Consider the following 21,570-nt stretch of genomic DNA (forward strand, 5'->3'; position numbering starts at 1 on the left):
GCCAGCCATATGCTCCAGACCTCCAGTGCGCCTCCACGGCCCAGTATATCCTGCGCCAGTTCTACGCACTGTGTCGCCAGTGCGCCTGCACAGCCCAGTTCGTCCTGTGCCAGCGCTCCGCCCTTGCCGGGCTAAAGTAAGCATCCAGCCAGGACGGGGTGTGCCAGCCCTAAGCTCCGAACCTCCAGTGCGCCTCCACGGCCAGTATACCCTGTGCCTGCTCTGCGCACCCAGTCTCCTGTGCGTCTCCCCAGTCCGGTGAGACCGGTTCCAACTCTACGTAGGAAGCCTCCAGTGATGATCCATGGTCCAAAGCCTCCAGTGATGATCCATGGCACGAAGCCTCCAGTGATAATCCATGGCCCGGAGCCTCCAGTGATAATGCATGGCAAGAAGCCTGTAGGGATGATCCATGGCCCGGAGCCTGTAGGGATGATCCATGGCACGAAGCCTCCAGTGATAATCCATGGCCCGGAGCCTCCAGTGATAATGCATGGCAAGAAGCCTGTAGGGATGATCCATGGCCCGGAGCCTGTAGGGATGATCCATGGCACGAAGCCTCCAGTGATAATCCATGGCCCGGAGCCTCCAGTGATAATCCATGGCACGAAGCCTCCAGTGATGATCCATGGCAAGAAGCCTCCAGTGAAGTCCCCCGGTCCGGAGCCTCCAGCGACGTCCCCCTGTCCGGAGCCTCCAGCGACGTCCCCCTGTCCGGAGCCTCCAGCGACCGTCCCCCTGTCCGGAGCCTCCAGCGACCGTCCCCCTGTCCGGAGCCTCCAGCGACCGTCCCCCAGTCCGGAGCCTCCAGCGACGGTCCCCCAGTCCGGAGCCTCCAGCGACGGTCCCCCAGTCCGGAGCCTCCAGCGACGGTCCCCAGTCCGGAGCCTCCAGCGGCGGTCCGCAGTCCGGAGCCTCCAGCGACGGTCCCCCAGTCCGGAGCCTCCAGCGACGGTCCCCCAGTCCGGAGCCTCCAGCGACGGTCACCCAGTCTGGAGCCTCCAGCGACGGTCCCCCAGTCCGGAGCCTCCAGCGACGGTCCCCAGTCCGGAGCCTCCAGCGATGACCCACGGTCTGGTTCCTCCGGCGACACAGAAGCGGGGGGATCAGCGGGCGGAGTGGGGGCTACGCCCCAAACCAGAGCCGCCACCAAGAATAGATGCCCACCCGGACCCTCCTCTATAGGTTCAGGTTTGCGGCTGGGAGTCCGCACCTTTGGGGGGGGGGGGGGTACTGTCACGCCCTGACCCTTAGAGAGACGTTTATTTTCCTCTAGTTTGGTTAGGTCAGGGTGTGATGTGGGGTGGGCAATCTAGTTAGTCTATTTCTTTGTGTTGAGCTGAGTATGGTTCCTAATCAGAGACAGCTGTCTATCGTTGTCTCTGATTAGGAATCATATTTAGGCAGCCCTTTTTTCCACTTTATGTTGTGGGATCTTGTTTTTGTGTAGCTGCCTTTGAGCAGCCCCAGAACGTCACGTTTTCGTTGTTCTCCTGTTTTGTTGTTTTGGTGAGTTTCATTTTCATTAAAAAAGATGTGGAATTCCATGCACACTGCGCCTTGGCTTATTTACGATAGGGAGTTTGAAGATAGCGATCGTGACAATAGGGCTGGAATTGGAGCTGAGGCTGGGGCTATAGGGCTGAGGCTGGGGCTATAGGGCTGAGGCTGGGGCTATAGGGCTGAAGCAGGGGCTATAGGGCTGAGGCTGGGGCTATAGGGCTGAAGCAGGGGCTATAGGGCTGAGGCTGGGGCTGAAGCAGGGGCTGGGGGTGCATGGGGCTGAGCCAAAATCGATCCCTCCCCCATCGAAGACAACAGCCGTTCCCTAAAGGAAGGAAAGCCTGGGTGGAGCTGAAGCTGTTTCTGTTCAGGGGACTTTTCAGTGATAGGATACAGATGAGTCTGGAATGCCAGCAGCAGAGCAGGCAGCAGCAGTTTCATTCAGAGGTCGAGGCCTGCTCTGCTCTTATTAACCAGTGCAGTGAAGGAACTGTTGTTGCCTTCCTTCTTACAACAGAAATATACTTAAGCAATAAGGCCAGAGGAGTTGTGGTATATGGCCAATATACCACGACTAAGGATTGTTCTTAGGCACAAGGCAACAAATATAAATTAGCCGTGGTATATTGGCCATATAGCAGAAACCCCTGAGGAGCCTTATTGCTATTATAAACTTGTTACCAACATAAATAGAGCAGTAAAACAAAATGTTTTGTCATACCCGTGGTATACGGTCTGATATACCATGGCTTTCAGCCAATCAAAATTCAGGGTTCAAACCACCCGGTTTATAGTATTTGTTATACTCCTCAGGTTATTACTGGGTGGATCTGTGACTGGGTCCAATTAACATACTCATGAGGGCTGAACAATCAATGGTGTCAGTTTTCAATAGGTTGGGCTGCAAGGTTGTCACGGCAGGGAAGGAAGAGCAGAGAGAGTGTTAGATAGCTAGAGAGAGAGTGCGCGCGCGAGAGAGAGAGAAGAGAAAGAGATGGAGAGAGAAAGAAATATATTTAATATAAACTGGCCCTGTCTCTCTCCATGGCGTCCTCTGCACCAGAGGAACACAGGCTGACTAGTTAAAACCACTATACAAATTCAACTAATTCATTGCTGTTGTTTTGTTGTTGTTTTGTGTTGTATGATGATGAACAATCATGTTTACATCCCCCACATAGAGAAGATTGCCACAATTACACCACTGAATGTGGAAATCAAATACTGCTCTCTCTCTCCCACATGGACAGTTCCTGTTTCAGAGAGACAATCCCTGGTTTGTAATAGGATTTTTATTTATTCTTTTCCTATTCCAGCAACAAACTGTTTTTTTTTTTACTTCTTGAATGGTACAAAAGTTTTGTAAGACCACTGAGCAGCTTTTGAAGAGGCAACTTTCATATTTTTATTATATTCACTAATCTCTGCTTTGCAGTTTGGCTATTAAATAGAGAGAGAAAGAAGGGAAAAAACTATTTTGATGGTTCTAAGTTACTTCTGAAAACCTTCCTCTCAGGCAATTAGCCACTTATATGAGCCCTTTCATTTGGGGAACATCTTGGCGCCATTAACTGGGTTTAATCGCTATGATAGAGAATATGGCTTAAAAGTGAATCCCACATCTGTGAGAAATTGAACATGTAAAAAAAAAAAAGACCACAACAGTCAGCGGCATGATGACAAAGACAAAGTGGCATCCACTTGGCCGCAGGCTATGGTATGGCAAACAGACAGACGGAGCTCTGGAGGAGGAGGAGCAACTTTCTTTGTCTTTCTCTCTCTCTTTCTTTCTCTCTTCCTCCCTCCTATCTCTTTTTCTCTCTCTTTCTCTCTCTTTCTTTCTCTCTTCCTCCCTCCCTCCTAACTCTCTTTCTTTGTTCCTCATTCTCTACCCGTCTGTTCACCCTTTCTTCCATTCTCTCTAAGCGTCTCTCTCACTCTCCCGCTTCCTCTCTCTGTCTCTCACCTCTCTCTCTGTCTCTGTCTCTCTCACCTCTCTCTGTCTCTGTCTCTCTCACCTCTCTCTGTCTCTCTCTCTCTCTCGCTCTCTCTCTCACTCTCTCTCTTCTCCATGGTGGTTCCTCTCTGTGACACACTGTGAAAGATCTGTAGCCCCTGGCCTCTGCCCAGAAGTGGACCAAGTCTGACACCTTTGTAGCGAATGGCAACAGAAGTCCAACACCCCCCCCCCCCCCCCCTTACATGACCAGCACCTCGACGGAACCACAATCAGTTAGGTTCAGCATACCAATAACATACAATCTGTTACTGTAAGATTCCCGTACTTTACATTTGGTGGCTCTCATATATACCACAGTATGTCCACAGCCATAGTTCCACCAATTGATTGAAATTGAAGAGCAGGCTCTCCTCCTCCCCTCTACCCATTTAACCATCCCTCAATGGACATATCATATTTACCCAGCCGTATCTGTATCTATATAGCCTGGTGCAACAATAATAGGAGTTGACTACACATACAAACAGATCTTGGACCATGCACACTAGTGTCTCCTGCCCAGCATGTCAGTCCTGAGACAATAGACAGCTAGAGAACCACAGAGGGTTTGACCCATCTATTGTTCTGGTGCTCACTTGATCAATGGCAGCTAGTAGTGTTTGCCAGAGGGTGGAAGAGCAGGGAGAGGTGGGAGAGAAGTTGGTACAGCTGAAGCAATACACCCATTAAAGCAGAGCGGCCTCCCACTCATCACTTTCAGAAGGGCCTGCTGTATCAGCACACACAAAGGCTGCGTACACACAGGCAGAACAATTCAGATATTTTTGCCAATTATTTGCATATCTGATATCTATCGCTAATGTGTAAACAGCAACAACAAAAAACCCACATGGAATCTGATTGTTTAACTTCAGATTTATACCACATCCATATGTGGATCTGAATCCTGATACAAACCCAATCCTCCATATGCAACTTCTGTCTGGATGCTCAAATCAGATTTTTTGGCTCTGAAATAGTTTTTTTTGCACATGTCCTGCCATTACCATGACAACCACCCCAAAATGTAAAGGAACAGTGACAGGAAAGGAGATTTGAAACTGTGTGCTTCTTCAGTGTTAGTTAATGCGCAAATCTAATATTGGTCACATGTAGAACCGAGTGTGGACACAGAAAAAACATTGGATATAGAAAGAAAATAAAATGTTGCGTTGTTAGGGTGGCTGTGTAAACAAAGTCTTATACACACACACACAGGCACGCACACACACAAGCTCTGGTTGTTGCTGAAGCGTTCAGATCTCCTCTCTCCAAAGAAGGGTCTGGATAAACGGCGGGGTCAATGTAAATTGTCCAGGTGGTCCAGGTGATTCATTGTTCAGCAGTCTTATGGCTTGGCGGGTAGAAGCTGTTAAGGAGCTGTCTCATCGGGTCCTTAGCTTACTGATGAGCTTTGTGGGCACTGTGGTGTTGAATGCTGAGCTGTAGCCAATGAACAGCATTTTCACATAGGTGTTGCTTTCATTCCAGGTGGGAAAGGGCAGTGTGGAGTGCGATTGAGATTGCGTCATCTGTGGATCTCTTGGGGCGGTATGCGAATTGGAGTGTGTCGAGGGTTTCCGGCATGATGGTGTTGATGTGAGCCATGACCAGCCTTTCAAAGCACTTCATTGCTACCGACGTGAGTGCAACGGTGCGGTAATCATTTAGGCAGGTTACCTTCACTTCCTTGGGTACAGGGACTATGGTGGTCTGTTTGAAACATGTTGGTATTACAGACTCGGTCAGGGAGAAGTTGAAAATGTGAGTGAAGTCACTTGCCAGTTGGTCAGCGCATGCTTTGAGTACACGTCCCGGTAATCTGTCTGGCCCTGCGGCTTTGTGAATGTTGACCTGTTTAAAGGTTTTGCTCACATCAGCTACGGAGAGCGTGATCACACAGTCATCTGGAATAGCTGGTGCTTTCATGCATGCTTCAGTGTTGCTTGCATCGAAGCATGCATAAGAGGCATTTAGCTCATCTCGTAGGCTTGCGTCACTGGGCAGCTCGCGGCTGGGTTTCCCTTTGTAGTCTACCACATCCGACAAGCATCAGAGCCAGTGTAGCAGCGACAACTGTCAGTAAGAGTAATAATAATAGTGCTATCTACCCAAAAGTAATAGAACACCTCATGTATCACAAGACTTCCATCCACAACAGATTGTTCGACTAGGGGATTGAGCTCTCATTGAATTAGAAACAAAGGCATTTGGTAAAAACAAAAACAGTCATTTGAATGAGAGAGAAAGAGTCAAGTAAAATACTGCAACCACGCTAATGTGGCTTCCCTCTGAAGTCGTCACAAACACACCACCATTGATCTGAGAAGTGACAACAACTGTAAATGCACCACCATTTCTGCAGACTCTTATAAATCCTTCTCCAGCCCTTCTCCTCACGGCCTCTGTAGCATAGCACAGCTGTGACCAGCTTCAGGCTCTGTTGTGGGCATAGCCCTCTCCCAGCTAAGTGTGTGTGTGTGTGTGTCTGTCTGTCTGTGTATGTGTGTCTGTCCGTGTGTGTGCGTGCGTGCGTGTGTGCGTCCGTGAGTGTGTGTGTGTGCTTGTGCGTGCGTGTGTATTTGTATGACGGCCCCTTTGTCTGTCTGTCCATGTGGCTTGTAAGAAGTTCTGTTCTGTTATAGTTATTATTTAGACAGTCAGTTTTTCCCTCTCTGTCCTCCTAACTCTCCACACACACGGACTGACGCACACACACAAGGCCATACGTCTCTCTTCATCTCTGCCAATTACCTTACAGATTGGAGGATCTGCCATCGCAATTCATAACAGGCTTTTTGCTTTCAGTCCTACGTACCATGACCGTCGAGTCTGGTGTCATTTGATCTGATCATGTCCTTTCTATTGTGTTGCTGTGGAAGGATTGAAAATAAAAGCAATATGGTGGAGGAGGAGGATTGGTTGGGTTTGTTCTCCGTAAGAAATATGGTTTCTCTTTTTAAATATGGCATTTTCCAGGAAGGAGGAACACAGTCTGAAGATGAATTGGTCGTTTGGAGCTAAAACACAATCAAGCCAACGATTGATTTGAGCAATCCAACGCTAAGGCATTATACAATTCATCATCTAGAGGAAAAACTCCTGCCATTGGTCTTCTCGGAGCACAGACAATGTACCTTCAGAAAGTATTCATACAGCCTGAATGTCACGTTTGTGTGTAGGAACGGACCAAGGCGCAGCGTGAATATCGTTCGACATATTTTATTATAATGTGAAACTATGCAAGACATACAATAAACCATAAACAAAACAACAAACCGTGACGAAGAGTTGCTACATGCACTAACTCAAAATAATCTCCCACAAAACAAAGGTGGGAAAAACAACTACTTAAATATGATCCCCAATTAGAGACAACGATGACCAGCTGCCTCTAATTGGGGATCATCCCAAAAAAAACATAGAAAAACAGAAACTAGAACCAAACAACATAGAAAAATTAAACTAGAATAAACCCCCCAGTCACGCCCTGACCTACTCTACCATAGAAAATAAGAGCTCTCTATGGTCAGGACGTGACACTGAGTTGAATTATGTTTTTCGAAATTTTTACAAATTAATTAAAAATGAAAAGCTGAAATCCTAACCCCTTTGTTATGGCAAGCCTAAATTAGTTCAGGAGTAAAGAAAAATGTGATTAACAAGTCACATAAGTTACAGTTGAATTCGGAAGTTTACATACAATTAGGTAGGAGTCATTAAAACTCATTTTTCAACAACTCCACAAATTTCTTGTTAACAAACTATAGTTTTGGCAAGTCAGTTAGGACATCTACTTTGTGCATGACATAAGTCATTTTTCCAACAATTGTTTAAAGACAGATTATTTCACTGTATCACATTCCAGTGGGTCAGAAGTTTACATACACTAAGTTGACTGTGCCTTTAAACAGCTTGGAAAATTACAGAAAATGATGTCATGGCTTTAGAAGCTTCTGATAGGCTAATCCACTGGTCTGGTGAAACAAAAATAGAACTGTTTGGCCATAATGACCATCATTATGTTTGGAGGAAAAAGGGGGAGGCTTGCAAGCCGAAGAACACCAACCCAACCGTGAAGCACAGGAGTGGCAGCATCATGTTGTGGGGGTGCTTTGCTGCAGGAGGGACTGGTGCACTTCACAAAATAGATGGCATCATGAGGCTGGAAAATTATGTGGATATATTGAAGCAACATCTCCAGACATCAGTCAGGAAGAGAAAGCTTGGTCGCAAATGGGTCTTCCAAATGGACAATGACCCCAAGCATACTTCCAAAGTTGTGGCAAAATGGCTTAAGGACAACAAAGTCAAGGTATTGGAGTGGCCATCACAAAGCCCTGACCTCAATCCCATAGAACATTTTGTGGGCAGAACTGAAAAAGCGTGTGCAAGCAAGGAAGCCTTCAAACCTGACTCAGTTACACCAGCTCTGTCAGGAGGAATGGGCCAAAATTCACCCAACTTATTGTGGGAAGCTTGTGGAAGGCTACCCGAAACATTTGACTCAAGTTAAACAATTTAAAGGCAATGCTACCAAATACTAATTGAGTGTATGTAAACTTCTGACCCACTGGGAATGTGATGAAAGAAATAAAAGCTGAAATAAATCATTCTCTCTACTATTATTCTGATATTTCACATTCTTAAAATAAAGTGGTGATCCTAACTGACCTAACACAGGACATTTTTACTTGGATTAAATGTCAGGAATTGGGAAAAACTGAGTTTAAATGTATTTGCCTAAGCCTAACTTCCGACTTCAACTATAAATGGCCAGTGAATTTCAAACACACTTTCAACTCACAAAGAAGGACACCTACTGTATTGGTAGATGGGTAAAAAAAGACATAAAATATCCATTTGATGGGTAAAAAAATACATTAAATATCCCTTTGAGCATGGTGAAGTTATTAATTACACTTTGGATGGTGTATCAATACACCCAGTCACTAAAACAACACAGGTGTCCTTCCTGGCTTAACCTCTATGGGCTAGGTGGGACGCTAGCGTGCCACCCGTGGTGCACTCCATCAACAGCAGGTGCATTTCAAGAGCGGCAAATTTGAATCCAAATAAATGTCAAAATTCAAATTTTTCAAAAATACAACTATTTTACACCATTTGAAAGATAAACATCTCCTTAAGCCTGATGAATTTACTGTGTTAAATGAGGCATCACCTCCTGGTTACACTAGTGACCATATCCCCCGCACATCCAGCTAAGGCGGAGGTGTTGCTAACATTTTGAGCTTCTAGTCATGAACTCTATGCAGCCTACTCAATCACTTTGTATTGCTACTGTTTACAGGCCTCCTGGGCCATATACAGCATTCCTCACTGAGTTTCCTGAATTCCTATCAGACCTTGTAGTCATAGCAGATAATATTCTAATTTTTGGTGACTTTAATATTCACATGGAAAAGTCCAGACCCACTCCAAAAGGCTTTCGGATCCATCTTCAACTCTGTGGGTTTTGTCCAACATGTCTCCGGACCTAGTCACTGCCACAGTCATACTCTGGACCTAGTTTTGTCCCATGGAATAAATGTTGTGGATATTAATGTTTTTCCTCATAATCCTGGACTATCGGAGCACCATTTTATTACGTTTGCAATCGCAACAAATAATCTGCTCAGACCCAAAGTCGTGCTATAAATTCTCAGACAACCCAAAGATTCTTTGATGCCCTTCCAGACTCCCTCTGCCTGCCCAAGGACAAAAATCAGTTAACCACCTTAGGAACTCAATTTAACCTTGCACAATACCCTAGATGCAGTTGCACCCCTAGAAACTAAAAACATTTGACATAAGAAACTAGCTCCCAGGTATACAGAAATTACCCGAGCTCTGAAGCAAGCTTCAAGAAAATTGGAACGGTAATGGCACCAAACCAAACTGGAAATCTCCCGACTAGCTTAGAAAGAGAGTACCGTGCAGTATCGAAGAGCCCTCACTGCTGCTCGATCGTCCTATTTTTCCAACCTAATTGAGGAAAATAAGAACAATCTGAAATGTATTTTTGATACTGTCGCAAAGCTAACTAAAAAGCAGCATTCCCCAAGAGAGGATGGCTTTCACTTCAGCAGTAATAAATTCATTAATTTCTTTGAGGAAAAGATCATGATCATTAGAATTATGGACTCCTCCTCTAAATCTGCGTATTCCTCCAAAGCTCAGATGTCCTGAGTCTGCACAACTCTGCCAGGACCTAGGATCAAGGGAGACACTAAAGTGTTTTAGTACTATATCTCTTGACACAATGATGAAAATAACCATGGCCTCTAAACATTCAAGCTGCATACTGGACCCTATTCCATCTAAACTACTGAAAGAGCTGCTTCCTGTGCTTGGCCCTCCTATGTTGAACATAATAAATGGCTCTCTATCCACCGGATGTGTACCAAACTCACTAAAAGTGGCAGTAATAAAGCCTCTCTTGAAAAAGCCAAACCTTGACCCAGAAAATATAAAAAACTATCGGCCTATATCGAATCTCCCATTCCTCTCAAAAAAAATTGAAAAAGCTGTTGCGCAGCAACACACTGCCTTTCTGAAGACAAACAATGTATACGAAACGCTTCAGTCTGGTTTTAGACCCCATCATAGCACTGAGACTGCACTTGTGAAGGTGGTAAATGATCTTTTAATGGCATCAGACCGAGGCTCTGCATCTGTCCTCGTGCTCCTAGACCTTAGTGCTGCTTTTGATACCATCGATCACCACATTCTTTTGGAGAGATTGGAAACCCAAATTGGTCTACACGGACATGTTCTGGCCTGGTTTAGATCTTATCTGTCGGAAAGATGTCAGTTTGTCTCTGTGAATGGTTTGTCCTCTGACAAATCAACTGTAAATTTTGGTGTTCCTCAAGGTTCCGTTTTAGGACCACTATTGTTTTCACTACATATTTTACCTCTTGGAATGTCATTCGAAAACATAATATTAACTTTCACTGCTATGCGGATGACACACAGCTGTACATTTCAATGAAACATGGTGATGCCCCAAAATTGCCCTTGCTGGAAGCCTGTGTTTCAGACATAAGGAAGTGGATGGCTGCAAACTTTCTACTTTTAAACTCGGACAAAACAGAGATGCTTGTTCTAGGTCCCAAGAAACAAGAGATCTTCTGTTGAATCTGACAATTAATCTTGATGGTTGTACAGTCGTCTCTATTAAAACTGTGAAGGACCTCGGCGTTACTCTGGACCCTGATCTCTCTTTTGATGAACATATCAAGATTGTTTCAAGGACAGCTTTTTTCCATCTGCGTAACATTGCAAAGATCAGACATTTTCTGTCCAAAATTGATGCAGAAAAATTAATCCATGCTTTTGTTACTTCTAGGTTAGACTACTGCAATGCTCTACTTTCCGGCTACCCGGATAAAGCACTAAATAAACTGCAGTGAGTGCTAAATACGGCTGCTAGAATCCTGACTAGAACCCAAAAATTGGATCATATTACTCCAGTGCTAGCCTCCCTAGACTGGCTTCCTGTTAAGGCAAGGGCTGATTTCAAGGTTTTACTGCTAACCTACAAAGCATTACATGGGCTTGCTCCTACCTATCTTTCCGATTTGGTCCTGCCGTACATACCTACACGTATGCTACGGTCACAAGATGCAGGCCTCCTAATTGTCCCTAGAATTTCTAAGCAAACAGCTGGAGGCAGGGCTTTCTCCTATAGAGCTCCATTTTTATGGAATGGTCTGCCTACCCATGTGAGAGATGCAGACTCGGTCTCAACCTTTAAGTCTTTACTGACGACTCATCTCTTCAGTAGGTCCTATGATTGAGTTTAGTCTGGCCCAGGAGTGTGAAGGTGAACGGAAAGGCACTGGAGCAATGAACCACCCTTGCAGTCTCTGCCTAGCCGGTTCCCCTCTCTCCACTGGGATTCTCTGCCTCTAACCCTATTACAGGGGCCGAGTCACTGGCTTACTTGTGCTCTTCCATGCCGTCCCTAGGAGGGGTGCGTCACTTGAGTGGGCTGAGTCACTGACGTGGTCTTCCTGTCTGGGTTGGCGCCCCCCCTTGAGTTGTGCCGTGGCGGAGATCATTGTGGGCTATTCTCGGCCTTGTCTCAGGATCGTAAGTTGGTGGTTGAAGATATCCCTCTAGTGGTGTGGGGGGTGTGCTTTGGCAAAGTGGGTGGGGTTATATCCTGCCTGTTTGGCCCTGTCCGGGGGTATCATCGGATGGGGCCACAGTGTCTCCTGACCCCTCCTGTCTCAGCCTCCAGTATTTATGCCGCAGTAGTTTATGTGTCGGGGGGCGAGGGTCAGTCTGTTATATCTGGAGTATTTCTCCTGTCTTATCCGGTGTCCTGTGTGAATTTAAGTATGCTCTCTCTAATTCTCTCTTTCTTTCTTTCTTTCTCTCGGAGGACCTGAGCCATAGGACCATGCCTCAGGACTACCTGGCATGATGACTCCTTGTTGTCCCCAGTCCACCTGGCCGTGCTGCTGCTCCAGTTTCAACTGTTCTGCCTGCAGCTATGGAACCCTGACCTGTTCACTCTGATTATTATTATTTGACCATGCTGGTCATTTATGAATATTTGAACATCTTGGCCATGTTCTGTTATAATCTCCGCCCGGCACAGCCAGAAGAGGACTGGCCACCCCTCATAGTCTGGTTCCTCTCTAGGTTTCTTCCTAGGTTTTGGCCTTTCTAGGGAGTTTTTCCTAGCCACCGTGCTTCTACACCTGCATTGCTTGCTGTTTGGGGTTTTAGGCTGGGTTTCTGTACAGCACTTTGATATATCAGCTGATGTAAGAAGGGCTATATAAATACATTTGATTTGATTTGATTTGATCATGTTATGGGCAACGGTCCCTCTAAACTGCGAGCGTGCAGTAGCCCCTAGACTGCCGAGCAGATCCCCTGGACTGCCTTGCAGGGCAATTCAAGCAAAGCTAATATGCGGTGATAATGTATTGGGCCTATAGCTTACTGCACAAACCTCATTGCTACAGTACTGTTTTAATTGGTTCATGTTGTGTAGGCTTATGTTTTGTAAGTCATGTAAAAAAAATCTGAGCCTTAGATCTCAGCTTGCATTTTGACTGAGAAAGTGAGCTTGACTCAGAAAAGGTTAGTCACCACTCTTCTATTTTTCCTGTTAACAAAGACAACGTTTCCATTTACTGTGGCAATTGTGATTGAATTAGCTACTTTCAATGTAATATACCGAAACAAAACTAAATATGCAAGAGATGTTGTTGTAGGCAGAACTCATCAGAGTAGGATTCTATTGCATTGTCAGCACTACTCTGCCCCTACTCTACACAGACCGGTGCAGCATAAACAATCAGAGCTGCAGTAGACCTATATGCAAATAGACCATTGCCATATATGGATCTGTTCCATTTACTTTGAACTGGACTGCATGAGCGGTCATGAGTAGAAGCGCTTGTTTTGAGATCAATGCGAGAGCTGCATGTAACCACATGTGCATGTTTTGTTCACTTCCTTTGCTAGTAAGTGAGTTATTGGCCAGTTATAGATAATTTGTAGTCAGCAATAGGGGAGGGATTGCTTCCTACAAGAGCACAAAAGGTGTAAAATCCTAAAAGAAAAGCTGGTTTAATCTGCTTTCCACCAGCCACTGGGAGATGAATTTACCTTTTATCAGGACAATAACCTAAATCACAAGGCAAAATCTACACTGGAGTTACTTACCAAGAAGACAGTGAATGTTCCTGAGTGGCTGAGTTACAGTTTTGACTTAAATCTGCTTGAAAATCTATGGCAAGACCTGAAAATGGTTGTCTAGTAATGATCAACAACCAATATGGCAGAGCGTGAAGAATTTAGAAAATAATCATGTGCAAATGTTGCACAATTCAAGTGTGCAAAGCTCTTAGAGACTTACCCAGAAAGACTCACAACTGCTGCCAAAGGTGTTTCCCCATAGTATTGACTCAGGGGTGTGAATACTTATGTAAGATATTTCTATATCAAATTTTTATAAACTTGCAAAAATGTCTACAAACATGTTTTCACATTGTCATTATGGGGTATTGTGTGTAGATGGTGAGAAAAACAATACATTTAATCAATTTTGAATTCAGGCTGTAACACAACAAAATCTGGAATCGGTCAAGGTGTCACACGCTGATCTGTTTCACCTGTCTTTGTGCTTGTCTCCACCCCCCTCCAGGTGTCGCCCATCTTCCCCATTATCCCCTGTGTATTTATACCTGTGTTCTCTGCTTGTCTGTTGCCAATTCGTCTTGTCAAGCCTACCAGAGTGTTTTTCGTACTTCTTCGTACTTCTTGTTTTCTTGAGCCACTGTTTTCTAGTTATTCCGGTTTTGATCATTCTGCCTGCCTTGACCCTGAGCCTGCCTGCTGTTCTGTACCTTTTAACACTGCCCTGGATTACTGACCTCTGCCTGCCCTGAGCCTGCCTGTCATTCTGTACCTTACAGACTCTGCCCTGTACTACCGATCTCTGCCTGCCCTTGACCTGTCGTTTGCCTGCCCACTGTTTTATAATAAACGTCTGCTATTCGATTTGTCTGCATCTGGGTCTTATCCTGAGTCGTGATACAAGGGGTATGGATCATTTCTGAAGGCACTCCTGGCTAAATTACTGTGTTGTCTGTGAGTAATATCATGGTCTTGACCGGTTTTTAAAGTAAAGAAAGAGACATTGGAAACTCCTAGCCCACTTTATCATCTAATTCATGCAGCAATGGCCTGGTATCTGCTATTGAGTTGAGCCGTTAGGACACAGGGCCAAAGACAATACCAGAAATTAATCTGGAAACAGCAGTCATCTCAACACATCAGGGATCAATTCCCCTTCCCTCTCATTAAAGGTCCAATGCAGAAGGTTTTTATCTCCATATCAATTCATTTCTGGGTAACAATGAAGTACTTTACTCTTGATTTGTGATGGCCTTACATTTCCTCACACAGCACATATCTGTCTTGTGGAATTATTATAGATATCAATTTACCAGTATGTGTAGTTTACTGAGTCAATCGGGGACCTTTTAAATGCACAAATAAAATTACAAATGTTTATGTAAAATGATTGTTATTGTGGTTGAGAGAAAATCTAGATTCAACATTGCTAGCTATTATTGTTGTTGTAAATGTTATCTTGGCTAAAAAAAAAACAATGCTTCTGTAACACTAGAACTCTGGGATGGACATGGACCAGTGTGGTCACAGCTGTAGGCGTGGCTCTCTATAGGTAGCTTGACCTCTCACCTGCAGGGGGAGGAGTCTTAAGCTTGTTATTTCTCAGGTTACTCTTCCCTTCATTTCTTCACCACAACGACCAGATGCCGAAGCGGAAGGGGGTCTGGCACGCCCGACAGGGATCTGAAGAACCTGATTAGCCGGAAAGAGAAGAACATTCTGAAGGTCGAAGGGCAGAATATTCCAGAGAGGAGATGAGAGGAGACACCATCTGCCTGGTGCTGTGCTGACGGTCTCTTGTCTCTCTCTGAATTCTACTACTGACATAAAGACACATAACAGACAAGGACAGTCAGTAATGTAGGAATATTTATTTATTTTATTTATTTCACCTTTATTTAACCAGGTAGGCAAGTTGAGAACAAGTTCTCATTTACAACTGCGACCTGGCTAAGATAAAGCAAAGTAGTTCGACACATATAACAACACAGAGTTACACATGGAGTAAAACAAACATACAGTCAATAATACAGTAGAAAAATAGGTCTATATACAATGTGAGCAAATGAGGTGAGATAAGGGAGGTAAAGGCAATAAATAGGCCATGGTGGCAAAGCATATACAATATAGCAAGTAAAACACTGGAATGGTAGATTTGACAGTAGATGAGTGTGCAAAGTAGAAATACTGGGGTGCAAAGGAGCAAAATAAATAAATAAATACAGTAGGGGAAGACTATACTGTACATCCATCAACCTCTAACAATTCAATGAAACCAGCCTATTGCAAATATACATCTTTAAGATTGTAGGAAAGTCGGAAGTTGACCCTCCTTGTAGACTAATACACTGGTCATGCATACTACTACTACTACTACTACTACTACTACTACTACTACTACTACTACTACTACTAAAACTAACACCACTACTACTACTACTACTACTTCTACTACTACAACTACTACTACTACTACTACTATTAATAATAATAACACTACTACTACTACCACTACTACTAATAATAATAACACTACTACTACTACTCCTACCACTACTACTATTACTACTACTAATACCACTACTACTACCACTACTACCATCACTACTACTACTACGACTACCACTACTACTACTACTAAAACTAACACCACTACTACTACTACTTCTACTACTACCACAACTACTACTATTAATAATAATAACACTACTACTACCACTACTCCTATTACTACTATTACTACTACTAAGACCACTACCACTACTACCACTACTACTACTACTACCACAACTACTACTAATAATAACACTACTACTACTACTACTACTACTACTACTACTAATGCACTACTACTACTACTACTACTACTACTACTACTACTACTACTACTACTACTACTACTACTACTACTACTACCACTACTACTATTAATAATAATAACACTACTACTACCACTACTCCTATTACTACTATTACTACTACTAAGACCACTACTACTACTACTACCACAACTACTACTAATAATAACACTACTACTACTACTACTACTACTACTACTACTACTACTACTACTACTACTACTACTACTACTACTACTACTACTACTACTACTACTACTACTACTACCAATGTTTCTCCCGAGTTGCACAGCAGTCTAAGGCACTGCATCTCAGTACTAGAAGCGTCACTACAGACCCTGGTTCAATCCCGGGCTGTATCACAACCGGCCGTGATTGGGAGTCCCATAGGGCGGGAAACACAATTGTAAATAAGAATTTGTTCTTAACTGACTTGCCTAGTTAAATAAAGGTTAATTAAAATGAAATAAAAAGTAGAACACCAGACCAGAACATTTCTGACCTGCAGGAAATTAATGCAAATATGAGAGAATTGTTTATTTCCCTTTTGTTTATTGTCTATTCCATTTGCTTTGGCAGTGTAAACATATGTTTCCCATGCCAAGAAATCCCTTTGAATTCAATTGAAAGTGTGTGAGAGAGAGAGCGTGAGAGAGAGAGATGGAAAGAGAGAGCAAGATGTACGTTGTATGCTTCTTATGATGATGTAACATCATGGGTGAAGCAGATTGTTGAATGGCCTGACGAACAGAGAAGAGAGTGTTGTCTCCCATTAGAGAGAACAGAAGAGTCACCTCCATCCTTTGTTGATTAATATAACTCATTTTCAGTATGATTTAAGACACCTTTCTCCTCTTCCTGCAAATCTACCGATCGTTTCTGCTGATGCCAGTGAAAGGAAGACTTTTTGTATTTTTTACATTTCTGTCTTCCGCGTGAACGTTATTTTTCTCTTTATTTTCTTTCTTTAGTATGAATGTTGCCATGCGTTATGCAAAAAGAGAGAAAAGGAAACGGCTCCTAAAAAAATGATGTCTGTGCCTCCACTTCCTCTGGCAGGAAATAGCATCTTTGATTTGAGCCACCACACATGGATGGTCAATGCATGCGAGGTGTTGCTCTCTCTCTCTCTTTATTTTACTGTGACAAACTGGTGTGAACTTCCTGGCTTAGTCATACACCTCAGTGTAAAAGGCAAATGTGTCAACAATATTTTAACATCTAAAACCCAAGGGAACATTCTGAATCTTTACTCCATGGCTAACTAGTCAGACATGGGATCAAACAGTATTCGATATTTTTCAGATACTTTCAGCGTTTGCTTGATCCTGTCTGGAATGCCAGATGGGCAGGATACAGGTTTGTACTTCTGGGAATATTTGATGGTTCCACTGAGCCAGGCACACTCAACCAAGCACAGCTGAAGTCATGGAATGATTTGTAATACTATCTGAACCCAGGCTGGTTAGCAGTGCCATGTGTCTGATAAGACGTGAGGGTGAAAGTGGGACATTGTGACAGATATCCTCATCATGGATAGGGGGCCTGATGGCACACACTGGCTCCTCCTGCTCACATGCTTCCAGCAGGGGACAGTAATGATCCCCATCAATCTGATTGACACCTGCCAGACTGGTGGGGGAGAGCTAGAGAGAAGTGTCCTACGTGGCTCCATATGGAGCATACCTGGTGATGTTTGATTCAGATTGGTCAAGCAGGCACAAACAAGGTTTGCAAGGTGAAATTCCATGTGCGACAAGCCAACAGGGCCCCGAGTAAAAAAAAAAACACATACAAATACTCCAATGACAATGCTGCTATTCCTGCTGTCCCAGTAGTTTCCTTTCTGACAGTCATATTCTTAATGTATATTTGTCATGCTAACATAAGATATGAGGCAAGATGAACAGCTCATTTTGAAACATGGAGTTGAGCTCAGTAACAGGAATGTTTGGCCTGATCACCAACAAGACTGCCTATAGCGTGGTCAGTGAACTGGCAGAGTGGTGCCAGAACAACCTCCCTCAATGTGAGCAAGACTAAGGAGCTGATTGTGGACTACAGGAAAAAGTGTGCCGAACAGGCCCCCATTAACATCGATGGACCTGTAGTGGAGCGGGTCGAGAGTTGAGTTCCTTGGTGTCCAATCAAGTCTCATGGTCCAAACATACCCAGAGAGTCACGAAGAGGGCACAAAAACATTTCCCCCCCCCCTCAGGAGACTGACAAGATTTGGTATGGGTCCCCAGAAGGTTCTACAGCTGCACCCTGATCGGTTGCGGTTTAAGTGCCAGGCCTAGGAACAAAAAGCTCAATGGCGCCCCAAGCCTGCTGAACATTTAAAAAAATAAATAAACTGCACTGTTGGTTAAGGACCTGCAAGTAAACATTTCATGGTAAAGTCGACACGCAGCGCATGTGACAAATAGTTTGTCGTCATTTTCTGGATGATCAGACAATGGAAATCTTATTTTTTGGGGGAGGGGTGTTATTGAAGTACTTCACAATCAGAACTTTCAGGAGGGTTTTAGTGAGATAGAAAGCGAGTGCATTAGAGCCACCATTAATATTAATGGCATCAAGCACAAAACTCTGCTTCAGGCTCATTGACTGCAGAGGTCCAGTGATCCTGTCAAATGCCAGAGAACTTCTACTGGAACAATCAACCTGATTACCACACTGACATTCCTTTGAAGGCATTCAAAACATTTGTCTGCAAACACTAAAGAAAAACAAGACTAAAATGTTTAAGTCAATTTTATTTAAAACAATTGAAGGAGAGAAGTCCTGACAACACTTCCAGGTCACAGCACCTAGAAGACAAGATTAGTAACAAGCATACATGAAAGCAAAGACAGGTCCCAAGGCGGCATATATACAGGTAGCCAAATTCCGATCTTTTGCCTAAGAGCCAATCAGCAAAAAGATCAATAAACTGCCTGTGTAAACCTACACAGCCCAAGTGGCATAACAATACAGAGAAACTGAAATCTCACCTCAACTGGTGGCTACAGATCCCACTTCGTCATGTTCTGGACTCCCCTAAAGCTCTGGACTCAGACATAGGTAGTGTTGGGGCCTTTCTGCTTGGCAGATAGTGTGGTTTGGCTGTGGCTTGCCGACACTTGAAGAGCTGGGTTGAGTTGCTAGGGGAGGCACTACACCTACCGAGTAGGGTCTTTGAGCCAGTAGATTGGAGATCCGCCGTACAATTCTGGGATGCTGGTCTGGGCAAAGCGTTGAGGGGTGGATGAGATGGCACTGCTGGTCCTGCTCAGGGTAGGGCCATAGCTACTAGACAAGAGGATCTGGGTGGGACTTCTGGGAGAGCTAGTGTTGGACTTCACTTCATTAGCTGGGCTGATAGTGTTGTCAAGTGGCTCTAAACCTGCCCCCAGTCTTCTGGGCTGTGGCAGGAGCATTCTGGATGAATGTTGAACTGAAGAGGCTGGAGACTGGCCCACTACTGGCAGCATAGCTGGGCTGGTAGCTCCCCCAATGAGCAGACATTTGGCCATACTTCCTTTGGGCACGTTTAGCAAGGAGATTCTGGCTGTATGTTGAACCCCTTCCACCCTGGTTAGAGGTAAACAGGCTTTGGCTTGGTGTTGCACCAGGGTCAGAGCCAGGCTTGAAGGCTCCATAAGAGTTTCCACAAGCTGTAGAGCTAGGGCGAAAAAGACTGGAGCGAGAGGCCAGGCTGGAAGTGGGCATGCCGCGACTTGCTCCATCTAGTCTCTGGCCAGATGTTTGGGCATATTGATTGGAAGTTGAAACACTTCTACTGGCAGAGCTGCTCTGGTATTGCATAACATCTTGGGAGAAGCTAGGCTTGTAGCTTTTTGCTGCACTCCCACCTTGAGTAGAACCAAAACTCAGAGGACCTGGTCTAAATGAAGAACCACTTGAGGGAACTTGACGGTCAGGAGTGGAAATTGACTGGGCAGAGATTTCTATTGGTCCCTTGGAAGCCAGGGTAGAGAAGCTGCTCCCTTGCTCCAGGTCCTGGACATAGCGGGTGAGGGTAGCAGCTTGACCATAGAGGCTGGGGGCTCCTCTACTCTGAGTCTGGACAAGGCCTTGGTTGGGTTGTCTGGAGGTGGAGAACTTCAATCCACTCTGGGTAGAGCCATAGTTTGGAGTAGATGGTTTCAGGTTAGAGGCAGGTCTACTGTGGACATTAAACATACCATATGGATTCTGGACTAAACCAGAGCTGCTGGAGTGAGGCTGTACTGGATGAAGAGTGTAGGGCTGAATTCTCTTTGCCTCCCAACTTGAAACTGGCCTTACTGCACTGGGGTCAGAGACACTTTGACTATAGGTTCTGCTGGCCTTGGTTTGATGCATGTTGTGGATGGCAGAGGCGCCACTGGCTATAGAACCAGAGAGGCTAATGTCAGTATTCTTGGCACGGGTCCTCTTACCCTTTGTCTGGGCAGAAGTAAAGCTGCTGGGGATAGAGCCACGAGAGGCTGGTCTGAATTGATCCTGGGGATAGCTGCCACCTGTTTGCCTCTGCGCAACTTCCATTCTGGAAAAGCCAGAAAACCCATAGCCTCTTATTCTCTGGGCATCTAAACAGAACAAAGGGAAGTTATAGATTCAGTGACAAACTTGAAGGTTGGTCTGACAAAAGTGACCATGTTGGTGTTCATGCCTTACCACGTGGAGCCCATGTAAAACTTGAGTGTTCTGCAAACAATGAGCAAAGGAACACAATCCTGTCAAGAAAAGACATGGCCATTACACATCAACATTGCAAATATAAGCAGCAACCTTGCAGTAGACCTGAAACACACTGTTCAAAGAATCTTACCCCAAATTAATTCCAAAAGCCATATCAAAGCCTTAAACCACCAACAGCCCAGACAAAGCAATACTCCACAATTAGTGGCTCAATGCCTTACTGCCTTGTTTAGTTGACATACCAGCTTGGTGTGTATTTATTGCCTGAACCTGCAGTTGCCATCCAATCACTGGCTTATTGATTGAGCATTCTCAGCTGTATGTCTTTGTGGAGGGACAGATTTTAAAACAACCAAGGTGAGGAGAGAGGACGCGAAGAGTTAAGGAAAGACTTTTGAAATTCACACAAAGAGGGCTAACGGTATGACATCACAACGACATGCAGCTGAACATGATCAATCAATCAAACAGTGATGACGACTGGCTGTTCAGGCTAGAAATATACACTCAGCTGATATATCAACAACTCAAGGCAGTAAGGCTGCGTTTACACAGGCAGCACAATTCTGATCTTGTTTTCACTAATTAGACAAATCAGATCTGCTCTGAAAAAGAGCTGATTTGAAAAGATCTGATTTGATTGGTCAAAAGACAAATTAGTAGAAAAAAGATCTGAATTGGTCTTCCTGTGTAAACACAGGCTAAGTTAGCGAGCTGGCAGCTATTGCGTTGTCTAGTGTGTGGGTTCTGTAGTACTTCATTTAAACATAGCTTTTGGAATACATTTTGGTTACAATGTTTGGGAAAAAAGTTTTTCATACCTACTGAAAAGTTGCTGCTTGTGAAATATGTTGTGTA

The 21,570-nt window shown here is 44.4% G+C and overlaps 1 protein-coding gene across 1 annotated transcript; it reads right to left on the bottom strand.

Annotated features, from left to right (window-relative positions):
• Window positions 1-19,013: 19,013 nt before the first annotated feature.
• On the bottom strand, window positions 19,014-20,950 carry LOC106588604 (uncharacterized). Its single transcript, XM_014177760.3, has 3 exons — window positions 20,843-20,950; window positions 20,689-20,747; window positions 19,014-20,600 (listed from the first exon to the last, which is right to left on the bottom strand). The coding sequence occupies exons 1-3, from the start codon at window positions 20,863-20,865 to the stop codon at window positions 19,396-19,398; spliced, it is 1,287 nt and encodes a 428-aa protein (XP_014033235.1). The 5' UTR covers window positions 20,866-20,950; the 3' UTR covers window positions 19,014-19,395.
• Between the last annotated feature and the right edge of the window lie 620 nt (window positions 20,951-21,570).

This window comes from Salmo salar, chromosome 27 (assembly GCF_965601325.2).
Source record: "Salmo salar chromosome 27, fSalSal1, whole genome shotgun sequence".
In the NCBI taxonomy this organism is placed as follows: Eukaryota; Metazoa; Chordata; class Actinopteri; order Salmoniformes; family Salmonidae; genus Salmo; species Salmo salar.